This window comes from Rhinoderma darwinii, chromosome 5 (genome assembly GCF_050947455.1).
Source record: "Rhinoderma darwinii isolate aRhiDar2 chromosome 5, aRhiDar2.hap1, whole genome shotgun sequence".
NCBI classification, from domain to species: domain Eukaryota; kingdom Metazoa; phylum Chordata; class Amphibia; order Anura; family Rhinodermatidae; genus Rhinoderma; species Rhinoderma darwinii.
The window spans coordinates 184,949,218-184,969,240 of NC_134691.1; the positions used below are offsets into that span (position 1 = coordinate 184,949,218).

General features: G+C 41.1%; 1 protein-coding gene across 1 annotated transcript in view; it reads left to right on the forward strand.

The window, feature by feature from the left end:
- Positions 1–20,023, forward strand: part of GABBR2 (gamma-aminobutyric acid type B receptor subunit 2) — a 656,884-nt gene that overhangs the window by 488,954 nt on the left and 147,907 nt on the right. The window contains exon 13 of the mRNA XM_075826778.1: positions 14,468–14,590. Within this exon, the coding sequence (XP_075682893.1) occupies positions 14,468–14,590 (123 nt within the window). The remainder of the gene's footprint in view (positions 1–14,467; positions 14,591–20,023) is intronic.

Below are 20,023 nucleotides of genomic sequence, written 5' to 3' on the forward strand. Positions count from 1 at the left end.
TTCACCCTCTAATGTTTCTTTCACACTCACCTTCATATCACTTCTCACATATAGACATACACCACCACCTTTCCTATTTGTCCTGTCTTTCCGAAACAGTGTAAAACCCTGTAGATTTACAGCTCAGTCGTGTGAAGAGTCCAGCCATGTTTCAGCAACACCCACTATATCTATATGTTCCTCCAGTACCAAGGCCTCCAGCTCTCCCATTTTGCTTGCTAGACTTCTGGCATTGGTGAACATACACTTTAACTTGCCTATCAATTTTTCACTTTCATTATCAGAAATGTGATTATTTTACATTATTTTGGCATTTTTATTTTCATTTTCATTGCTGTTTTGTAATAAAAGTAACTCCCTATCCTGTTGTCTAGTCCTCTCCCCACAGTCTGTTTCTCCCCCCACCATTATAGTCTCACCCCTTTCTAACCTAACTACCTCTTTATTTTCTACATTGACTCCGCTCCTCAGCCCTAGCTTAAATACTCCGCCACCCAAGCTAGAATTCTCTCCCCCAGCACAGCAGACCCCCTTCCATTTAGGTGCAAATCATCTGCAGAATACAGCCTGTACCCCAATGAAAAGTCAGCCCAGTGCTCTAGGAACCCAAAGCCTTCTCCTCTATACCAAGACTTAAGCCATGCATTTAACTCCCTGAGCTCCCGCTGTCTTTCCTGTGATGCGCATGGCACAGGCAGTATTCCTGAGAATACTACTTTGGAGGTCCTTTGCTTCAGCTTGTAGCCTAGTTATTTAAAATTATTCTTAAAGCTCCTCCACCTACCATTTATTCTGTCGTTGGTACCTACATGGACCACAACAGCTGGATCATCACCAGCCCCACCCAGTAATTTATCCACCCGTTCCACCCCATGCCGAACCCTGGCACCAGGGAGACAGCAAACCATTCGGTTGAGGTGGCCTTGGCGACAAATTATTCTATCTGTCTTCCTGATAATAGAATCCCCTACAACTACCAATTGTCTTGCCTTACCTGCATTACCATCCCACCGACTATTAGCTGGGCTGTTCTACCGGCTGAGAGATCAGTATCCACTAGGGCTGCCATTTCTGAGACCGACACCCTCGCATCATCACCCAACTTGGCAATTTTGCTTGGAATATCAGAAACAGGATTGGCCTTCCTTTTCTTTGACCCCTTTCTACTGCCCCTAACTACATTAACCCAACTACTTGCTTTATCCTGCTCACCCATGTCTTCACCCTCCAGTTCTACCCCACTAACTGCGTACTCCGTGAGCATCAGTCTCCACTCAAGATTGTCTATCGCCCTCAGTGTTGCATTTTGCTCTTCCAGATCTCTAATGCGAGCTTCCAGGCGAACAACATGCTCACATCTGCCACAGAGGTATTCACTGTTGGCCGGTGTAATGGGGCCTTTACTGTGCATAAAAAGAAAAGTGTCAATGAGCGGCTGGAGGACAGGAAGGAAGGGGGAGGATATATATATATATGAGAATACTGGGACATATCCTTGTGGCACGCCGCAAGTAAAAGTTCTAAATAGTCAGAAACTACTTAACAATACGTAATAAGTGATAGCACACTGAAATCAGCATGTCTGACACTTCTTTATGCTGCCCTCAGACAAGGCAACATAAATATGTGACAGATCCGCTTTGAATGTAGTGTTGTTAGTGTGGGAAAGCTTCCCATGCACCTGTCATGCAGTGTTTCTGCAAGAGATAAGTTGTATATGCTTACAGTATGTTGTTTCCTCATTCAAGTTGTATTTCTAGTTGGTGCATTCCTAGGCTAGGAGATGAAACCTGACCCAATTAATCAGTTGATCTGTACATTTCCTCAGACACACTGCCTGCAAATTCCCCGGGTGATATCAGCTGATCAATAGGGACTTTATCAGCCAGAGAAGAGGTGATAAGCTGATTGTGGAATAGATGCCTTTAATAATATTTCCATACAGTGTTAAAAAAACAGTGCCTGCAAAATGCCTCAATGCTGTTTGCAAAATAACAGTGCCATAAAGTACCGAACATAATAGTGCAATACAGTACAGCAAATAGTATTACTATAAAGCGCCCAAATAATATTTCCTTACAGTTTTAATTAGCAGTGCCATTGTGTCTTTATAATACATGATGCATTGTCCAAATAACAGAACTGTACAGTGCCCACATAGTACTGCCATACTATGACCAAGCAACTGCGTATAGTTCTCATATGCTACCACCATACAACCCTCAAAATAACAGTGTTATACAGCGCCCAATAAAGCATCATACATTAGACACATATTTTTGTTATACTATGACCACACAGGTATAAGTGCACTCATTTTATACATACATAGAATTGCTTCATACATTCATGTATAATGTATATAAACACATTCAGAACACAGAACATATACATGCAATCAACATATATTAGTATACAGTGGCGTAACTACCGCCGTAGCAGCAGTAGCGGCTGCTACGGGGCCCGCGGCATGAGGGGGCCCGTGTCGCCCGCCGGCACGGGCCCCCACCATGGCCGGAGGCTCCGCTAGCAGCCGCTATGGCTGCTACAGCGGGACGCCACTGAACACTACGGCAGAGCAGGGAGGTATCTCCCCGCTCTGCCATTAACTGGTTCCCGACCGCTGGCTGTATTTTTACGGCCAGCGGTCAGGGTCCTTAAAACCCGAGCCATAGACTTTCTACGGCTCGGGTTTTAACTTGCTGCCCGCGCGATCGGGCAGCTGAATGTCGGGTCTCTGGCAGTTAGTCACTGCCGGGGACCCTGAGGAGAGGATAGAAGCAGCTTTCGCTGCTTCTGTCTTCTCTGATGACTTGTACACAGCGCTGAATCCGCGCTGTGTACAGGAATAGAGACAGCAGCAGCGGCGCTGTCTCTATTCCTCCCGGTGATCATGTGACTCACATGATCGCCGGGTGCCGTTAGTGGCAGGCCACTGCTGGGACTTACAAGACCCAGCACAGCCCTATTAGTGACAATCGTCACTATGAGAGGGCTGATTTCCCCTGTAACTGGGGCTGCTGTGCAGCTCCAGTTACAGTGGAAAAACATGGTGTAAAAGAAAGAAAAAAAAAATATAAAGTTCCCCAAAGGTCTTCTTTGACCTTTGGGGGACAGACCATAGTAATAAAAAAATAATAAAGTAAAGTGCAAAAAAAATGTAAATAATAAATACACATATAATACCCACCCCAAAAAAAAAACGTCCCCCCCCCCGCCAATCATTGTTGTAACGCTAGCGCTGACCCAATTACCCTAATATAGACATGCAATATATAAAAATTTACGGTAGACAATGACGATCACAAATGGTATATTTTAGGGTAAAACTATGTTATTACCAAAAAAATAAATAGCTGAAATGTAAAAAAGCTTATTTTTTTACTATTATTTTCAAACTTTATGAATAAAAATTCTAAAATAGCAAAAAAGGTGTGTATAAAAATGATAAAAAAAGAAATCTGCATTGTCTACGGAAAAAACGTCGCAAAAATCACGTCGTTATCCCAACAAATAAAAATGTTATAGCCATTTAACTAACACGTGCTAAAAATGGCTAAACGGTGTCTGGTCCTGAAGGCGCAAAATAGAGCAAAAAGACATGTATCCCCCCCCCTCTCCACAGGATAGGGGATACATGTGTGATCGTAGGCATTGATAGGGAGAACGGGGGACTGAAAGTCCCCTGAAGTTCTCCATCACAAACCTCGGACTTCCGGGGTCTGTGTCGGCAGCTCCGGAGAAATGAATGGAGCGCCGGTCGTGCTTGTGCGCATGCGTGACCAGCGCTCCTTTCATTTTTATTGAGCTGCGCAGACGCCGGAAGTCAGAGGTTTGTCATAGAGAAGTTCAGGGGACTTTCAGTCTCCCGTTCTCCCTATCGCTGCCAGCGATCACACATGTCTCCCCTATCCTGTGGAGGTCCTGTGGAGAGGGGATACATGTATTTTGTAGGACACACTGTAGGTTGCATTTTTTGGGGAGGGCGGACGCTGTATGGCGTTCCCTACAGGGGGGGGTGGCTGTATGGCGTTCCCTATAGGGGGGGAGCTGTATGGCGTTCTCTACGGGGGGGCTGTATGGCGTTCCCTACAGGGGGGGCTGTATGGCGTTCTCTACAGGGGGGGCTGTATGGCGTTCTCTGCAGGGGGGCTGTATGGCGTTCTCTGCAGGGGGGCTGTATGGCGTTATCTACAGGGGGGCTGTATGGCGTTATCTACAAGGGGATGTATGGCGCTATCTACAGAGGGGGGGCTGTATGGCGTTATCTACAGGGGGGGCTGTAAAAAAGGCACTATCTACAAGGGGGGGGGTTGTGTGACACCCAGGGGAGGGGGGGGACCCAGTCAAAAGTTTGCTATGGGGCCCAGTCTTTCCTAGTTACGCCCCTGTTAGTATACATACATACATACATAATACATATATTCACTTTTCTTGGCCGTTTTCTAAAGCTGTTGCAAGTTGGCGGAAGGAGCTGCAATGAGGATGACACATTACACTTCAGCCAGCACACAGCATTTCTGCCTCTTAAGCTACATTCATACGAGCTTGTCCGATTTGCGCGCATAGAAAATGCACCGTTTTTTCCTAAATTTCTTGTCCGTGTGCGTTGCGTATTGGCATCAGTGTGCATTGCGTGTGGCATGCGTTTTTCCCGTCTGTACAAGCACTTTCCCCCAAAAATTATTTTTCAAAGTATTTGATGCTTGAAACGTGGGCAGCACATGGATATCGTCCGTGTGCTGTCTGTGGTTTTCACCCACCCATAGACTTCAATGGGCGACTAGGTATGTGAAAACGTACCAATATAGGACATGCAGTGAGTTTCACGCAACGGACACACGCTGCGTGAAAAACAACGCTTGTGTGAATGGCCCCATTGAATTGCATGGGTCCGTATGCTGTGAGTGACTTCAACGCACAGCACACGAATTAGTATTACACTTGTTTGGATGAGCCCTTATGGGCTATATTTCTATAGGCTGGCTGTTATCCTCACATGGCTGCATGCTTTTATCATTTTAATGCCATGCATACAGTAGATGCAGAAAAGATGCAGCTTATTCCTATCTTTGCTAATCAAGCGGTCAGAGGAGAACTGGTGCGAGGCCGTGTGTGTCCAGAACCCCAGTGCTGTAGGTGCTGTGACAGTCCTACAACCCCTATCCGAAGCCAGCAGTACCTAGTGATAGTAGAATAACATGAAAACGTACTTTAATGCCACTCTGTACTATAGTGTACTATATAACTAGGCAGAACTGTATTTCAGAAGTCTAGGAAAGCGTGGTAAAACCCCTTGTGGGAGCTGTGACTACAGTGATTATCGGACAGCTTTTGCATAAACAGATACTGTATAACTATAAATTGTAGGGGTAAATCCTCTAATAACCCGCAATAATCAGAATATAATCCTAATGGTAAGGGAAAAGGCAGAAACTCCACCAGACTAGATGCTCAATATTTATTATGCAGAGTATTTAAAGGGGGTTTGTCATTATGATCATTTATCACCTGTACACAGGATAGGTGATAAGTGTCGGTGGGGTCCGACCGCTGGGACCCCCGGCAATCCTAAATAAAATGATGTCCCAGAGTGCCCTATCTCTGGCAGCCCTTTAAAAAGTGAATGGAGCGGTGGCCGAGCTTACGAAGTCTTGCTTCTTTCATCTAGTAAATTTTGGTACCCCCATTCCCGAGATCGGTGGGGTCCTAGCGGTTGGATTTGTGGAATTTTTTTTGCCGAGGAGTTGCAGCCACTTTAATAAGTTAAAAAACAAAAAATAAATGAAACAAAAAGGAAAAAAATGATAACGGAGTACAGGCACAGACACATTCATTTGACAAAGCATATTTATATATGATTAATTTTTGTCAACAGTAGACATATTTCACCAAAAATGGAACATATGGCTGTTATGGTTTAAAATGATTCATACATAAGATTTTTTTCAGTAGCATACACTAATGTCATCTGATCTAGAGGCAATGCCCCAGGCCAACTCGGATTGCAGAGCAAACTAGACTTTGCTGTGTTTATAATCTAGAACATGTTTCATAGAACAGTGCCGTAGCCTCCGGACGCTGACCTTTAATCTAAATTTAAAACACAGTCAATCATTGTTTGGCTTGATAAAGAGTAATAGTGACTTTCTGTTGTTGAAATTAAGCATATCTTAAGTTAACAGAATATAAGTAACACAGTAAGCACCATTTGACATTTAAATGTTATTTATAAAGACTGTGAAACAGGACAAGAAATTTGTAAATGCAGAAAAATTAGCAAATCATAAAAGTCGGTCAGGTTATGACCTTGTTTAACATGTATGCGATGTCTGTCTCAGATTAAAATGAAGCTCCACCTGTCATTAAAATTGGCTCTATGGTCATAATACCTAATATCTACTATATTTTTCAAATTTCATTGTACTTTTTTGCTTTTTTTTTGGTCTATGTTATTCTGTATAGAAAAAAAATGTAGAAATGTTTTTTGCAGTTGCTACCTGGCAACTATCAGCAAGGTGTTTTTAATAGATCTTGTATTATGCATTTTTTTGTACTATTTGATTTGTAGGTCATTAACTTCAAAGCCCCAATTTAAGCCTTGCTTAAAGTCTATGTACACATTTATATACAATAATAATAATAATAATAATAATAATAATAATAATAAAATGCTTCCAAGTGTGTACATAAATGAGTGGGTTGTTCAGGCAAGTAAAATTGTTCCTAAATCAATTTAGCAAACCAAAGCTAAAATCTTACGAATATATTTTTTTCCCTAAAACAGCTCTTTTGTGAGATTAAGTAACGCTCTTCCATGCTTATAAATGTGGACGTTTATCAGTTTCTATTGCTGTGTTGCCTCAGTCTCTGCTCTGTGAGTAGTATTCCCCCTACCTTTTGTGATGACACGTCACTGCACAAGTGCTGGGCCGTGTAAACGAGCGCCGATCAATGAGGCAGCTGTTGATCGGCGCTCGTTTGCTCCTTTCACAAGGAGCTAGTATGGGCACGAGGGCTCGTTCCTCCGTGATTTGCTGTTGACAACGATAGTATTTTTCATTTTTAAAACGACACGATCTGCAAATGAACGAGCATTCAGGATGAATGAGCACACCGTTTACATAGGGCAATTATCGGCAACGAGCGTTCTATGAACGAGCGCTTGCCCGATAATTGGCCTGCGTAAAAGGGCCTTGACAGTGGGCTGGTCTTATCTACTGTTATCTCTGTAATCGTCAGAGAAGTAGAAAGGGGGATTAAGGGTATGTTCACTCAGCCTATTTTCAGATGTAATTCAGGCGTTTTACGCCTCGAAATACGCCTGAAAAAACGTCTCCATTACGCCTACAAACATCTGCTCATTGCTTTCAATGGGTTTTACGATGTTCTGTTCCCACGAGGTGTAATTTTACGCGTCACTGTCAAAAGACAGCGCGTAAAAGACGCCTGCGTCAAAGAAGTGCATATCACTTCTTGGGCCGTTTTTGGAGCCGTTTTCATTGACTCCATTGAAAAACAGCTCCAATAACGTCCGTAAGATACGCCGCGAAAAATGCGAGTTGTTAAAAAACGTTCAGGCGGAAACAGCTCTGTAATTTCAGACGTAATTTGCTAAGCCGTGTGAACATACCCTTAGGGAGCAGAAGAGAAGACCAGCCCACTTTAAGGCCTTTTTACGAGGGCCAATGATTGTGGGAATGGAACTCTCGTGTAAAAGGACCCAGCAGTCAGCCAACAAACGCTTGTTTTTCAACTTATCATATCTTTTATGTGGTCCTAAAAATCATTGCTGTCGGCAGCACATCTCCCTGTGTAAACAGAAGATGTGCTGCTGACAAAGAAGGATGTATGGGGATGAACAAACGATTTCATTTGTCCCCATACAGTTCAATAATTGCTCCATGTAAATAGAATTCAACTACTGCCGATCGACATGCTACATTGTAGATCGGCGCTCGTTTACCGGCATACACTACCATTCAAAAGTTTGGGGTCACCCAGACAATTTTGTGTTTTCCATGAAAACTCACACTTATATTTATCAAATGAGTTGCAAAATGACTAGAAAATATAGTCAAGACATTGAAAAGGTTAGAAATAATGATTTTTATTTCAAATAATAATTTTCTCCTTCAAACATTGCTTTCGTCAAAGAATGCTCCATTTGCAGCAATTACAGCATTGCAGACCTTTGGCATTCTAGCTGTTAATTTGCTGAGGTAATCGGGAGAAATTTCACCCCATGCTTCCAGAAGCCCCTCCCACAAGTTGAATTGGCTTGATGGGCACTTCTTGCGTACCATACGGTCAAGCTGCTCCCACAACAGCTCTTTGGGGTTGAGATCTGGTGACTGCGCTGGCCACTCCATTACAGATAGAATACCAGCTACCTGCTTCTTCCCTAAATAGTTCTTGCATAATTTGGAGGTGTGCTTTGGGTCATTGTCCTGTTGTAGGATGAAATTGGCTCCAATCAAGTGCTGTCCACAGGGTATGGCATGGCGTTGCAAAATGGAGTGATAGCCTTCCTTATTCAAAATCCCTTTTACCTTGTACAAATCTCCCACTTTACCAGCACCAAAGCAACCCCAGACCATCACATTACCTCCACCATGCTTGACAGATGGCGTCAGGCACTCTTCCAGCATCTTTTCAGTTGTTCTGCATCTCACAAATGTTCTGTGTGATCCAAACACCACAAACTTTGATTTGTCTGTCCATAACACTTTTTTCCAATCTTCCTCTGTCCAATGTCTGTGTGCTTTTGCCCATATTAATCTTTTCCTTTTATTAGCCAGTCTCAGATATAGCTTTTTCTTTGCCACTCTGCCCTGAAGGCCAGAATCCCGGAATCGCCTCTTCACTGTAGACATTGACACTGGCGTTTTGCGGGTACTATTTAATGAAGCTGCCAGTTGAGGACCTGTGAGGCGTCGATTTCTCAAAATAGAGACTCTAATGTACTTGTCTTGTTGCTCAGTTGTGCAGCGGAGCCTCCCACTTCTCTTTCTACTCTGGTTAGAGCCTGTTTGTGCTGTCCTCTGAAGGGAGTAGTACACACCGTTGTAGGAAATCTTCAGTTTCTTGGCAATTTCTCGCATGGAATAGCCTTTATTTCTAAGAACAAGAATAGACTGTCGAGTTTCACATAAAAGCTCTCTTTTTCTAGCCATTTTGAGAGTTTAATCGAACCCACAAATGTAATTCTCCAGATTCTCAACTAGCTCAAAGGAAGGTCAGTTTTATAGCTCCTCTAAACAGCAAAACTGTTTACAGCGGTGCTAACATAATTGCACAAGGGTTTTCAAGTGTTTTCTAATCATCCATTAGCCTTCTAACACAGTTAGCAAACACAATGTACCATTAGAACACTGGAGTGATGGTTGCTGGAAATGGGCCTCTATACACCTATGTAGATATTGCATTAAAAACCAGACGTTTGCAGCTAGAATAGTCATTTAGCACATTAACAATATATAGAGTATTTCTGATTAATTTAATGTTATCTTCATTGAAAAAAACTGTGCTTTTCTTGCAAAAATAAGGAAATTTCTAAGTGACCCTAGACTTTTGAACGGTAGTGTATATCTGGAGTAAAGGGGTCCTAAGAATTGTGCAGTAACGTGTTGTCACAGAAGGGAAAGGGAGTACTGCTCACAGAGCAGAGACTGAGAGGACATGGCAATAGAAGTTAATGACCTTCTGGGCCATGGGGGAGTGATATCTGAGCTCACAAAAGCGCTACTTTAGGAAGAAAGAAGTATATAATGAAGTTATTAGCTTTGGTTTGATAAATCGATTTTCTGGGCCCGGAAAACCCTTTTAAAGCCTTGACCTTTTATGCTGGTGTCAGGAAAGAGAAAAATGGCAAGTCTGAGCACATTTAGGTAGATCCCGTATATATTAAAGGACTAGTAATATATTAGGAACATGAACCCCTTTTTAAATTATTTATAGAATTAGGAGGAGGAAACATATGCTAGAATATAAATGAAAAGACAAGGACAATGATATGGACAAATTTCTCGGCCTAGGTAAGAGTATATACAGTAGAAATTAGCAAGTATTCAGACAACTAATTGTTTACATCTTGAGGGAGATTGGAAAGAGAGATTTACGTTTTTTTGGCGGTACCAAAAGCATAGTCGACTGCAGTAATGTTTCCGCCAAAAATAATTTCCTCAGGTTTTGTAGCATACATACTTTCCAACCCTACTTTTTGTGTATCGTTACACATATGGCCAACCTGTATTTATGTATATTTGTGTTTGTATAAAGAAATTGTGTTTTTAACCCCTTAATGACCAGCCTATTTTAGACCTTAATGACCAAGCTATTTTTTACGTTTTTCCATCGTCGCATTCCAAGAGCTATAACTTTTTTATTTTTGTGTCGACATAGCTGTATAAGGTCTTGTTTTTTGCGGGACAAGTTGTATTTTTTAATAGCACCATTTTGAGGTACATATTATTTATTGATTAACTTTTATAAACTTTTTTTTTGGGGGGGGTAGAAAAAAATTGGAAATTTTGCCACTCTTTTTTGCGTCCTAAATCTACGCCGTTTACCGTGTGATATAAATAACACAATAAGTTTATTCAGCGGGTTGTTACGATTGCAACGATACCAAATTTGTATAGTTTTTGTATGTTTTACTACTTTTACACAGTGAAAACACTTTTTTTTCAAAATTATTTGTTTTTGTGTCTCCATATTTGAAGAGCCGTAACGTTTTTATTTTTTCGCCCATGCAGTTGTATAAGGGCTTTTTTTTTGCGGGAAGACTTGTAGTTTTTATTGGTACCATTTTGGAGTAGATGCGACTTTTTGATCACTTTTTAATCACATTTTTTTAAAGTCAGGATTCACAGAAAACAGCAATTTTTCCATCGCTTTTTATTTATTTTTTTACGGCGTTCACCGTGCGGGTTAAGTAATGTAATAGCTTTATAGTCGGGGTCGTTATGGATGCGGCGATACCAAATAAGCGTAACTTTTTAACTTTATTTAGTTTTTTTAATAGTAAAGCAGTTTGTAAGGGGAAAAAGTGGGTTTTTCATTTTTTTTACTAGTCCCACTAGGGGACTTCACTATGCGATCCTCCGATCGCTATTATAATACACTGCAATACTTTTGTATTGCAGTGTATTACTGCCTGTCCGTTTAAAACGGACAGGCATCTGCTAGGTCATGCCTGCGGCATGATCTAGCAGGCATTCATTACTGGCAGACCTGGGGTCCTTTATTAGGCCCCCGGCTGCCATGGGAGACACAGACACGCTGCGATCTTATCGCCGGGTGTCGGTGGGATGAGAGGGAGCTCCCACCCTCTCTCCAAAACCACTCCGATGCGGTGCTCGCTATTGAGCACCGCATCTGAGGGGTTAAACAGGTGAGATCGATACTAATATCGATCTCACCTGACAGAGCAGGGACGCTCCCAGCCCTCAGCTACCTCTGGCAGCCGAGAGCAGGGAGATTTGACAGCTCCCTGCTCTGTTTACTTATTCCGATGCCGCGACATAAAAAGTCTATGGCATCGAAATAAGGCCCGTTAGTGACCGACGTAAAAAGACTATGGGCCGGTCACTAACGGGTTAAAAGGGATATTTGAAGTCATTTGTTTGAATTACAAATTGGTAGAAGTTTCATATGTGTCCTCACTTACTTTCTCTCTAAATTTGACATAACACGAAACGCATGAAGTGAGATGTTAAAGCAACATGTAAAGAAAAAACTATACATCCAACACGGATGCCTCTGACAGACGACATCATCAGCCATCTGTCGCCTGTAACCTCCAATGTTAAAAAAAAAATACGTCACAGCCATCCAGTTAGAAACGATGGATAGCATCCATCAGAGGCATCCGTCATCCATCCGTTGCCCATAGACTCAACTTGTATGTTTAACGTATATGTTTTTTGACTGGATGGCCATGACAGATGCCTCTGATGGATGCCGTGTGTCTCTTGTAGACTACCATGTTATAAGGCCATATTCAGACGTGGCGGAATTTTTCTACTGCAAATGTTGGTGCAGATTCGAGGCAATTATGCAACGAATATGCAGCAACATTTGCATATTTGACAGGTAATTCAGACGTTGCAGATATCACAGTGGACTTTCCAGAGATTTCAGTTTTTGCATTGCAAAGGCTAAAATCTGCAGTGAAATTCCGCTTCTTCTCCGCAATGGAATGTGCATGCTGCGGAGGGAAAATTCTGCACCGCAGCCTAATTTCCGCATAGTTATTTTCTGCAATATCTGAACTAACTTTCCTAAAGATGTATAGAAACAAATGTAAAAAACGGCTGCTGCAAAATTCCACTGCGGACTGTCCACAGCGGCAGACTCCAAAGGCACCCGATAGAACCCATTAAAGTCATTTAATTGGTTTTCGTCATTTTGCCAAACAAGATGGTGCTGTGTGCTGCACTATTCTGTCCTGCGAACATGACGGAATCTGCGATGAAGGCGCCTTAAACCCTGATAAGAAGAGATAACCGAATTTACTAAGATTCAATTCTATCAAATTGGCTGTCCAATTCCATGCGGTCCGAATAAATTCACCGAGAACTGTAACTGCCTTGATTGACCAGTTCAAGTTGGATACAGTCCTAAAACATATCAAAGAGTCAAACAAGGCAATCGAGGCACTTGCAATTCCACCCCTAAAACAAAAAAAATATTGTACCCACCTCCCCTGGTCTCCTGTAGCACCACATCCCTGCCAGCCTCCTGAGATCACATAGTTTTTTTCCATGTGATTGCTGCTGCGACGTGTCCCTGGTGTCCTCCTGAGATTATATAGTTTTGTCCTATGTGATCGCTGCAGTCTGTGATTGGCTGCAGCGATTGCATCGGACAAAACTGAATCCTCTCGGGAGGATGCCAGGGATGCGTCGCAGTAGCGGTCACATGGGACAAAATTACATATTCTCAGGGAGCCGCCAAGGACATGTTGCTATGGGAGATCAGCGGAGTATGGTATTTTTTTTAATCTCTTCTATTTCCCTCTACCTTTTTCTAATCTGTAAAATGGCAGAAGGCTGAATCCGCAACTTTTGGGAAATTCTGACCGAATTAGATTCGCTTAGAATTAATTCGCTAATCTCTACTGTTAAGTATTAGGAATGTTCAAAATTGTAAAGGGATAGACTATCATACATCATTACTACATAACTTGGTCTAATTCATAATGGTAATGATGAGATCATCTTAATATTAAGGATCATATCAATATTTGGGAAATTTCTGATCTTTGACTTCTGCTAAGAAACGGAACATGAGTATAAGGGTATATGTGGGATTAGGGTGTATATCACTCTGGAGTAAGACATTTATGGCACTTTAACACATAAATTGGTATTGTATTCTGGGATAAATATGCACAGACTGGACCAAGTTATTGACTCCAGTGACACAAAATTATTTCAAGATCTAAAAATGAAACATTGTTTACCTAGAGCTTCTATGTTTAGAAATGTTCAATTAAGACTCAGTTTGGCAGCACAAGAAATTATCTCTAGATTTAGCTTAGAAAAATTATGTATTTTGGAATATTTCATTGATACACATGTAAAAAAGAAAATTAGAGCTAGACTTTATACTTAGTTAAGGGAAATATACTGTGATAGGAATGTATTTAGTTGTTGCGAGAAGTGGCATAGAGACTTAGGTGAACTCTCGCAAGATAGTTGGGACAGAATTTTTCTTACTATCTCCAATATAACTTTAAATGCAACTTGAAATATTTGGTTTACAGTTCATAGGTTTTACTACAATCCACAATTTCTGCTTAGGATTGAAAGAAGGGAGTCAGATAACTGCCCTAAATTCTGTGGATCTTATACATTTATTTTGGAAATGCCCAAAGATTCTTCAGTATTGGAAGGAGATGACCAATAAGTTTTGTGCATTGTATCAAACTGAAATCCCTTTTTCTATAATAAGAGCACTATTCGTGGCCAAAATAATAAGAAATAAATTCCCTACTTTACGGCTTGGAAAAAATGGTTGAATCATATGATAGATAAAGAAAGTGGTATTTATCAACAATTTAAAATGGCTCTCCTATTGTTGGAACCCTTGGTTCTTACCGCTCTCCAGAGAGCAGACCGATGGTAATCCATTAAACTTCAAATAACTATTTATTTGTTTTATTTATATATATATTTTTTTCATTCTCCTTGATTGCACAGGGATGGCTAGTTCTGAATAGGGGTTATTGGATACAAATAAATTATATTTATTTTTATATATATATATATATATATATATATATATATATATATATATATATATATATAATAGTAATAATAAATAAACTGGCCAAAAAACAGGTTATTTTTCTTTTGAGAGAACAGCAATTTTCCTCATGTATTCCTCCGTATAGCTCTCACTGATAGAATCATCTGTTATATAAGATAAGCATTTACTTAAAATAACTTATTTCTTTCAGATCATAAAGGATCAGAAGCTCCTGATAATAGTTGGTGGAATGCTTTTGATTGATCTATGTATTTTGATTTGTTGGCAAATAGTTGATCCCTTAAAAAGGACAGTTGAAGAATACAACCTTGAGGTAAGATGTTAATTTTATTCATTATACTTCTGGAAGAACATTGACATTAAAGTACACAATTAGAATGTAAGCTGAAAGTGAATGTCTTCTCTTAAACACCAGTTTTGTTGTTCTAAATAGGTCAAAAATGTAGTGGTTCTGTGCTTAATATATCTTCATGGCAGCTGGACCTTTTTTTTCTAATAAAGAGCTATGAATCTTTAAAATAGCCATAGGTTATTGGGTAACTAAATGTTCAATAAACTTCTGACATGTCATAGTGACATGTCAGAAGTTTTGATTGGTGGGGGTCTAAGCACTAAGACCCCCACAAATCACTAAAACGAAGCGGCAGCGATGAGACGTTTCGTGTCTGTTTGGCTTTTTCCGGAAATCGATGTAGCGGTGTACGGACTCAATAGAAAGTCTATGAGCCTGTACACTGCTACATTGGCTTTCCGGAAACAGCCGAACAGAAACTAAGTGACACAGCACTCACACGAGCCCTTCTGTCGCTTCATTTTAGCGATTGGCGGGGGTCTCAGTGCTCAGACCCCGACCAATCAAAACTTCTGACGTCACTATGACATGTCAGAAGTTTGTTGATCATTTAGTTACTTTTTAAACTGAAAACATTCAGAATGCCTGAAGCCACCTATAGGGGGAGCTTAGGAGCTTATTGTATACTGTTAGGAAGGCACCGTGGCTCAGTGGTAAGCAATGTTGCCTTGCAGCTCTGGGGTCCTTGATTTTGTATGTTCTCCTTCAGTTTGTGTGGGTTTTCTCCAAGTACCACAGTTTCCTCCGACACCCCAAAAAACATACTATGTTAGTTTGGAATTTAGATTGTGAACTACAATGTGAGTGATGACAATCTCTGTACAGAGCTGCAAAATATGTTAATGCTGTATAAAGTGGTGACTGGAGGAAGCCATAATTTTATAATTTATATGTATGCAGTGGATATGAAGCTCTGTACTAGAAAAACTAAGCTCTGACTACTTTAAAGATATACTACAAAATTAATAATCTCTACCTACAAAGAATAACCTGAGATCAAAGACTGTCATTATTAAAACAAAAATGATCAAAAGTTATGTTTCGTTACATATAAGATATAAAAATGAGTCACACAATGGACAAGGCGGCATCACTGGGATGAAACAAATGGGATGTTAATAAACCCATCAATCTGTGAATGGGGATGCTAAATAAAGTGCATAGTGCAACCAGCAAACAAGGAAGTGAACAAAGTATTCATACATACGCAAGAGGGCAAACAAACATACAAGTCATGATATCCCATAGTATAGTAAATTCAATCCATATAGATGTAGCAGTGTAGCAATGTGTGACACTAATGTCTTTACTTGGAACAACCCCAGCAACTAATTACTATACCATGTATGGAGCTCCTCAATACACACCGATGATCGTTTCAAACCTGGATGGCACCAACCTCAATGCGCGTTTCAGCACAGCCTTTGTCTGGGGGTGGCGTCATTTCAGCAAGTAACACCCTTTAAACCACAATCAGACAGTCAAAAGTGTCCACGTATCAAAACGGTCACCTGAATATTAGAGGCGTCATGGCCCGCACAGATGACCACCTTCATACTTCGGATTGCTGCATCCCGTGACGTGTGGCATCACCAGCGTATTGAAGTCATTACGCAGTCAAGGGACATGCCAGAATTCTGTTGTTTGAACATAGAATAGGAATGGGAGTCTAAGGCCTAGTTCCAGTGGCGGATTAAGTAGACCATAGGCACTGGGCTGTTCCCCAAACTTGGGCCCCCCTTCCCCACCGCCGCTCTGCCGTGTCTATAGTGAGCACCACCTTGTTCTGCGAGCATTGACAAATAGGTGTTACGATTCCCCTTGTCAAAGGGCTGTGTCCCTACATACTGACAGTCTCCAGCCATCGCTGACAGTATCACACTTCCTCTTGACAATGGGAATGGTATCACACATTTGTCTATTAGTCCTGGGTACACAAAGATATGTAGAATACAAGGATTTCCTACAACAGACATGTCAGGAGAGGTGACAGATGCTCTATAGATCCAGTGACTCACAAGTGATGTCTTCTCTGATGGGAGTCGTTCTCTTTTCTTCTCTTCACCATCTGACACAGACCGTTATGGTGACTTCTCCTGATGAAACATCTTTGCCCATCACTTCTGCAGCCATTTCCAGCCTCTATAGAAACACACAAATTTAGACACCAAGGCCCAGAACCATACATTAAAGGGGTTGTCCGGGCACAGACCGTTTTTTATAATGATGACCTATCGATGTGCCCGGACAACCCCTTTTACTCAGACTAATACATTTGGGTCCCAGACTAGATCATAGAATACATACAGACCCACTAAACTATTGCAGTCCCCAGACCAGACCCCCCTAAACAAATACAGACCCCAGAACAAGCACCCTAAATAAATACAAACCTCAGACAGGACCCATAAATACAGACCCCAGACCAAACCCCCTTAACTAATGCAGAGCCCTAAATAAAGACCCCTAAACTAATACAGACCTTAGACCAGGTCCCCTAAATACAGACTGCATAAACTAATACAGACCCCAGACCTCTAAATATAGACCCCTAAATACAAACCCCAGACCACTAAAGACAGACCCCCCAAATACAGACCCCAGACCTGACCCCCTACCCTAATAATGACCCCAGACCTGACTCCCTTAAGTAATACAGACCCCAGACCAAACCCCCTAATCTAATACAGAGACCAGACCCCTAAATACAGACCCCTAAACTAATACAGACGCTAAAAGATGCTCCCTAAATAGACCCCATAAACTAATACAGACCCCCTAAATACAGACCCCAGACCCCTTAAACTAATACAGACACCAAACTTCCTAAATACATACCAGACCCCCTAAATACAGTCCCTAAACCAGACCCCTTAAATACAGTCCCCACACCAGACCCCCTAAATACAGACCCCTTAAACAAATCCATCCCCTTATACTTGCATAGCAGCTCACCTCAGTCTTCTCTGTAGAGTCTTGCTGCTGCTGCGGTCATGTGACCAGCAGGTCTCTAAACAGTAGTAAGAGCTGCAGAACTGAGGTCATGTGACCTTATGTCTAAAGGTCCTTTTGCAGGACATATACTATGCCGTTTCGTCGCGGTTTTCGTGCCGCGACAAAACGACATTGTACTTTGGGAGCCATGGGCCCCCCCCCCAGGAGCCTCGGGCCCGGGCAGCCGCCCAAAACACCCTATGAAGGTTCGATATTGCCTAGTTCACACAGAGTTTTGTGGCGCTGTTTTTGACATGGAAACCGCGCCAAAAAATGGCCGAAATCACCTCTTATTAATTTCAATGAGAGGCGGAGGCGTTTTTTTCCCCGTGAGCGGGAGAAAAAAGGAACATGCTCTTTCTTCAGGTATTTCCGTTGCTGACCTCCCATTGACATCAATGGGAGGCAGAGAAAGCGGTTTTCGCAGAGTTTTTTTGCCCGCAGCGCTCAATGGTCGCGGACAAAAAACGGAGCTAAAAACGCTGCAAAGAGAGTGCAGGAAGGGCAAAAACTGCCTCAAAATTACTGAAGGAAATTTGAGGCCGATTTTTCTGCCTGCAAAAAACTCTCTGTGAACATACCCTGCATGCACACAGTTCAGGGTAATTAATACTTGCGGCCACAAATAGGAAGAAGTCATAAAAATAGGTCATATTTCATATAGAGCCATAATTCATATATACACACAAATTAACAAAGGAGGCCAGATTGAAACTAGTGATCATAACCACTATACATGTAAGTACGGTCAGCAAATAATATGCCCATACATGACAATTTAGCATGGTCACAATTTCGTATATACATCTGAGAGTTCCTTTTACTATTACTATTTATTAGATGAAAATATCCAATACTTGGTATACAGGAGAAATAAATCTTGCAGCACTCCAACAGGATGAATGAAAAAAACTGTGATTTATTCAAGCCAACATACAGCGGTGCAACGTTTCAGTCCAACATTAGGACTTTTTTCAAGCATAATGGTGTGTACAATAGTCATGGTTTATATAGTGTGCATCAAATACAAGCAATCAAGCTCATTAGAATAGTATCAAAAATACAAACAGCATTTAGTTACGTGTAAAACAAAAGTTACGGTATCAAAAAATAAAACATTGATACAGAAAGTGACAAGTGACATATTAAAAACTTCTAAAAACATCTATATATTAGAACAACTTAATATAGACCTAATTACAATTTAATCAAATATTCAACAAGATGTGTATCAAGTTACGGCTGTCAGACCACTGACCAATCAAAAGACTGATATTTAATTTATGCAAAGTGCTCGTATGTGTTTGACTCAAGTCCTCCCTATCAGGCATTTATTGCTAGCAGGTGCGCATGCGTCAGGCTGACAGCACCAGGAAGTGACGTCTATAGTAAGTTGCCTGGTTACAGGTAATCAACAAACTCCTAACGCCATTATGCACACATTCAACTAGCGAGAACCGGAAAGAAGTTCCGGAACACTTTGCCAAGTGACAGGTAACAATCAATATTATTGTAAATAGCTTATCAAGCAAAATTTCACAAATACATATAGACAAAATACATCGAACCACGGAACGACAGAATTTATAAATATTCAGGACATATATATGTCCGAAGATGTCCAGGATCAGTATCAAGAAATGGTAAAAAACCTATATATACAAATGTATATGTATGAGAGGGAAGCAGCAACAAAAACGAAGTGCAGCAAATAAATCCATTCATAAAAATGTAATAGAAATTCTATGTAATAGATGCCAGTAATAAGGTATATTAAACAGCGGATAAAGGATTCACACGAAAGGGGAGGGATCAGGGTCACAGTTATTTGCTCCATGAAAACCTACACCAAGGTTAGTAGAGCGACAGTATCACACTCCCGTGTGCCAAGTCGAACCACAATGACCAGCAATCATGTATCGAACCCACAGGGTAATTAATACTTGCGGCCACAAATAGGAAGAAGTCATAAAAATAGGTCATATTTCATATAGAGCCATAATACATATATACACACAAATTAACAAAGGAGGCCAGATTGAAACTAGTGATCATAACCACTATACATGTAAGTACGGTCAGCAAATAATATGCCCATACATGACACAATTTAGCATGGTCACAATTTCGTATATACATCTGAGAGTTCATTTTACTATTACTATTTATTAGATGGAAATATCCAATACTTGGTATACGTATAAAAGAAAAGAAAATATAAGGCCAAGTACAAATACTTCATTTAGGCCCCATGCACATGGCCGTAGCCGTGTGCACGGTCCGTGATTACAACACGGACGACCACAGAGTGTCATTAAGGGGCTGTCCGCAGACCAATATATATATTAAGCAGCAAACATCCAGGCACATTTGTGAAAAATACAGAAAGCCCTTGTGTTC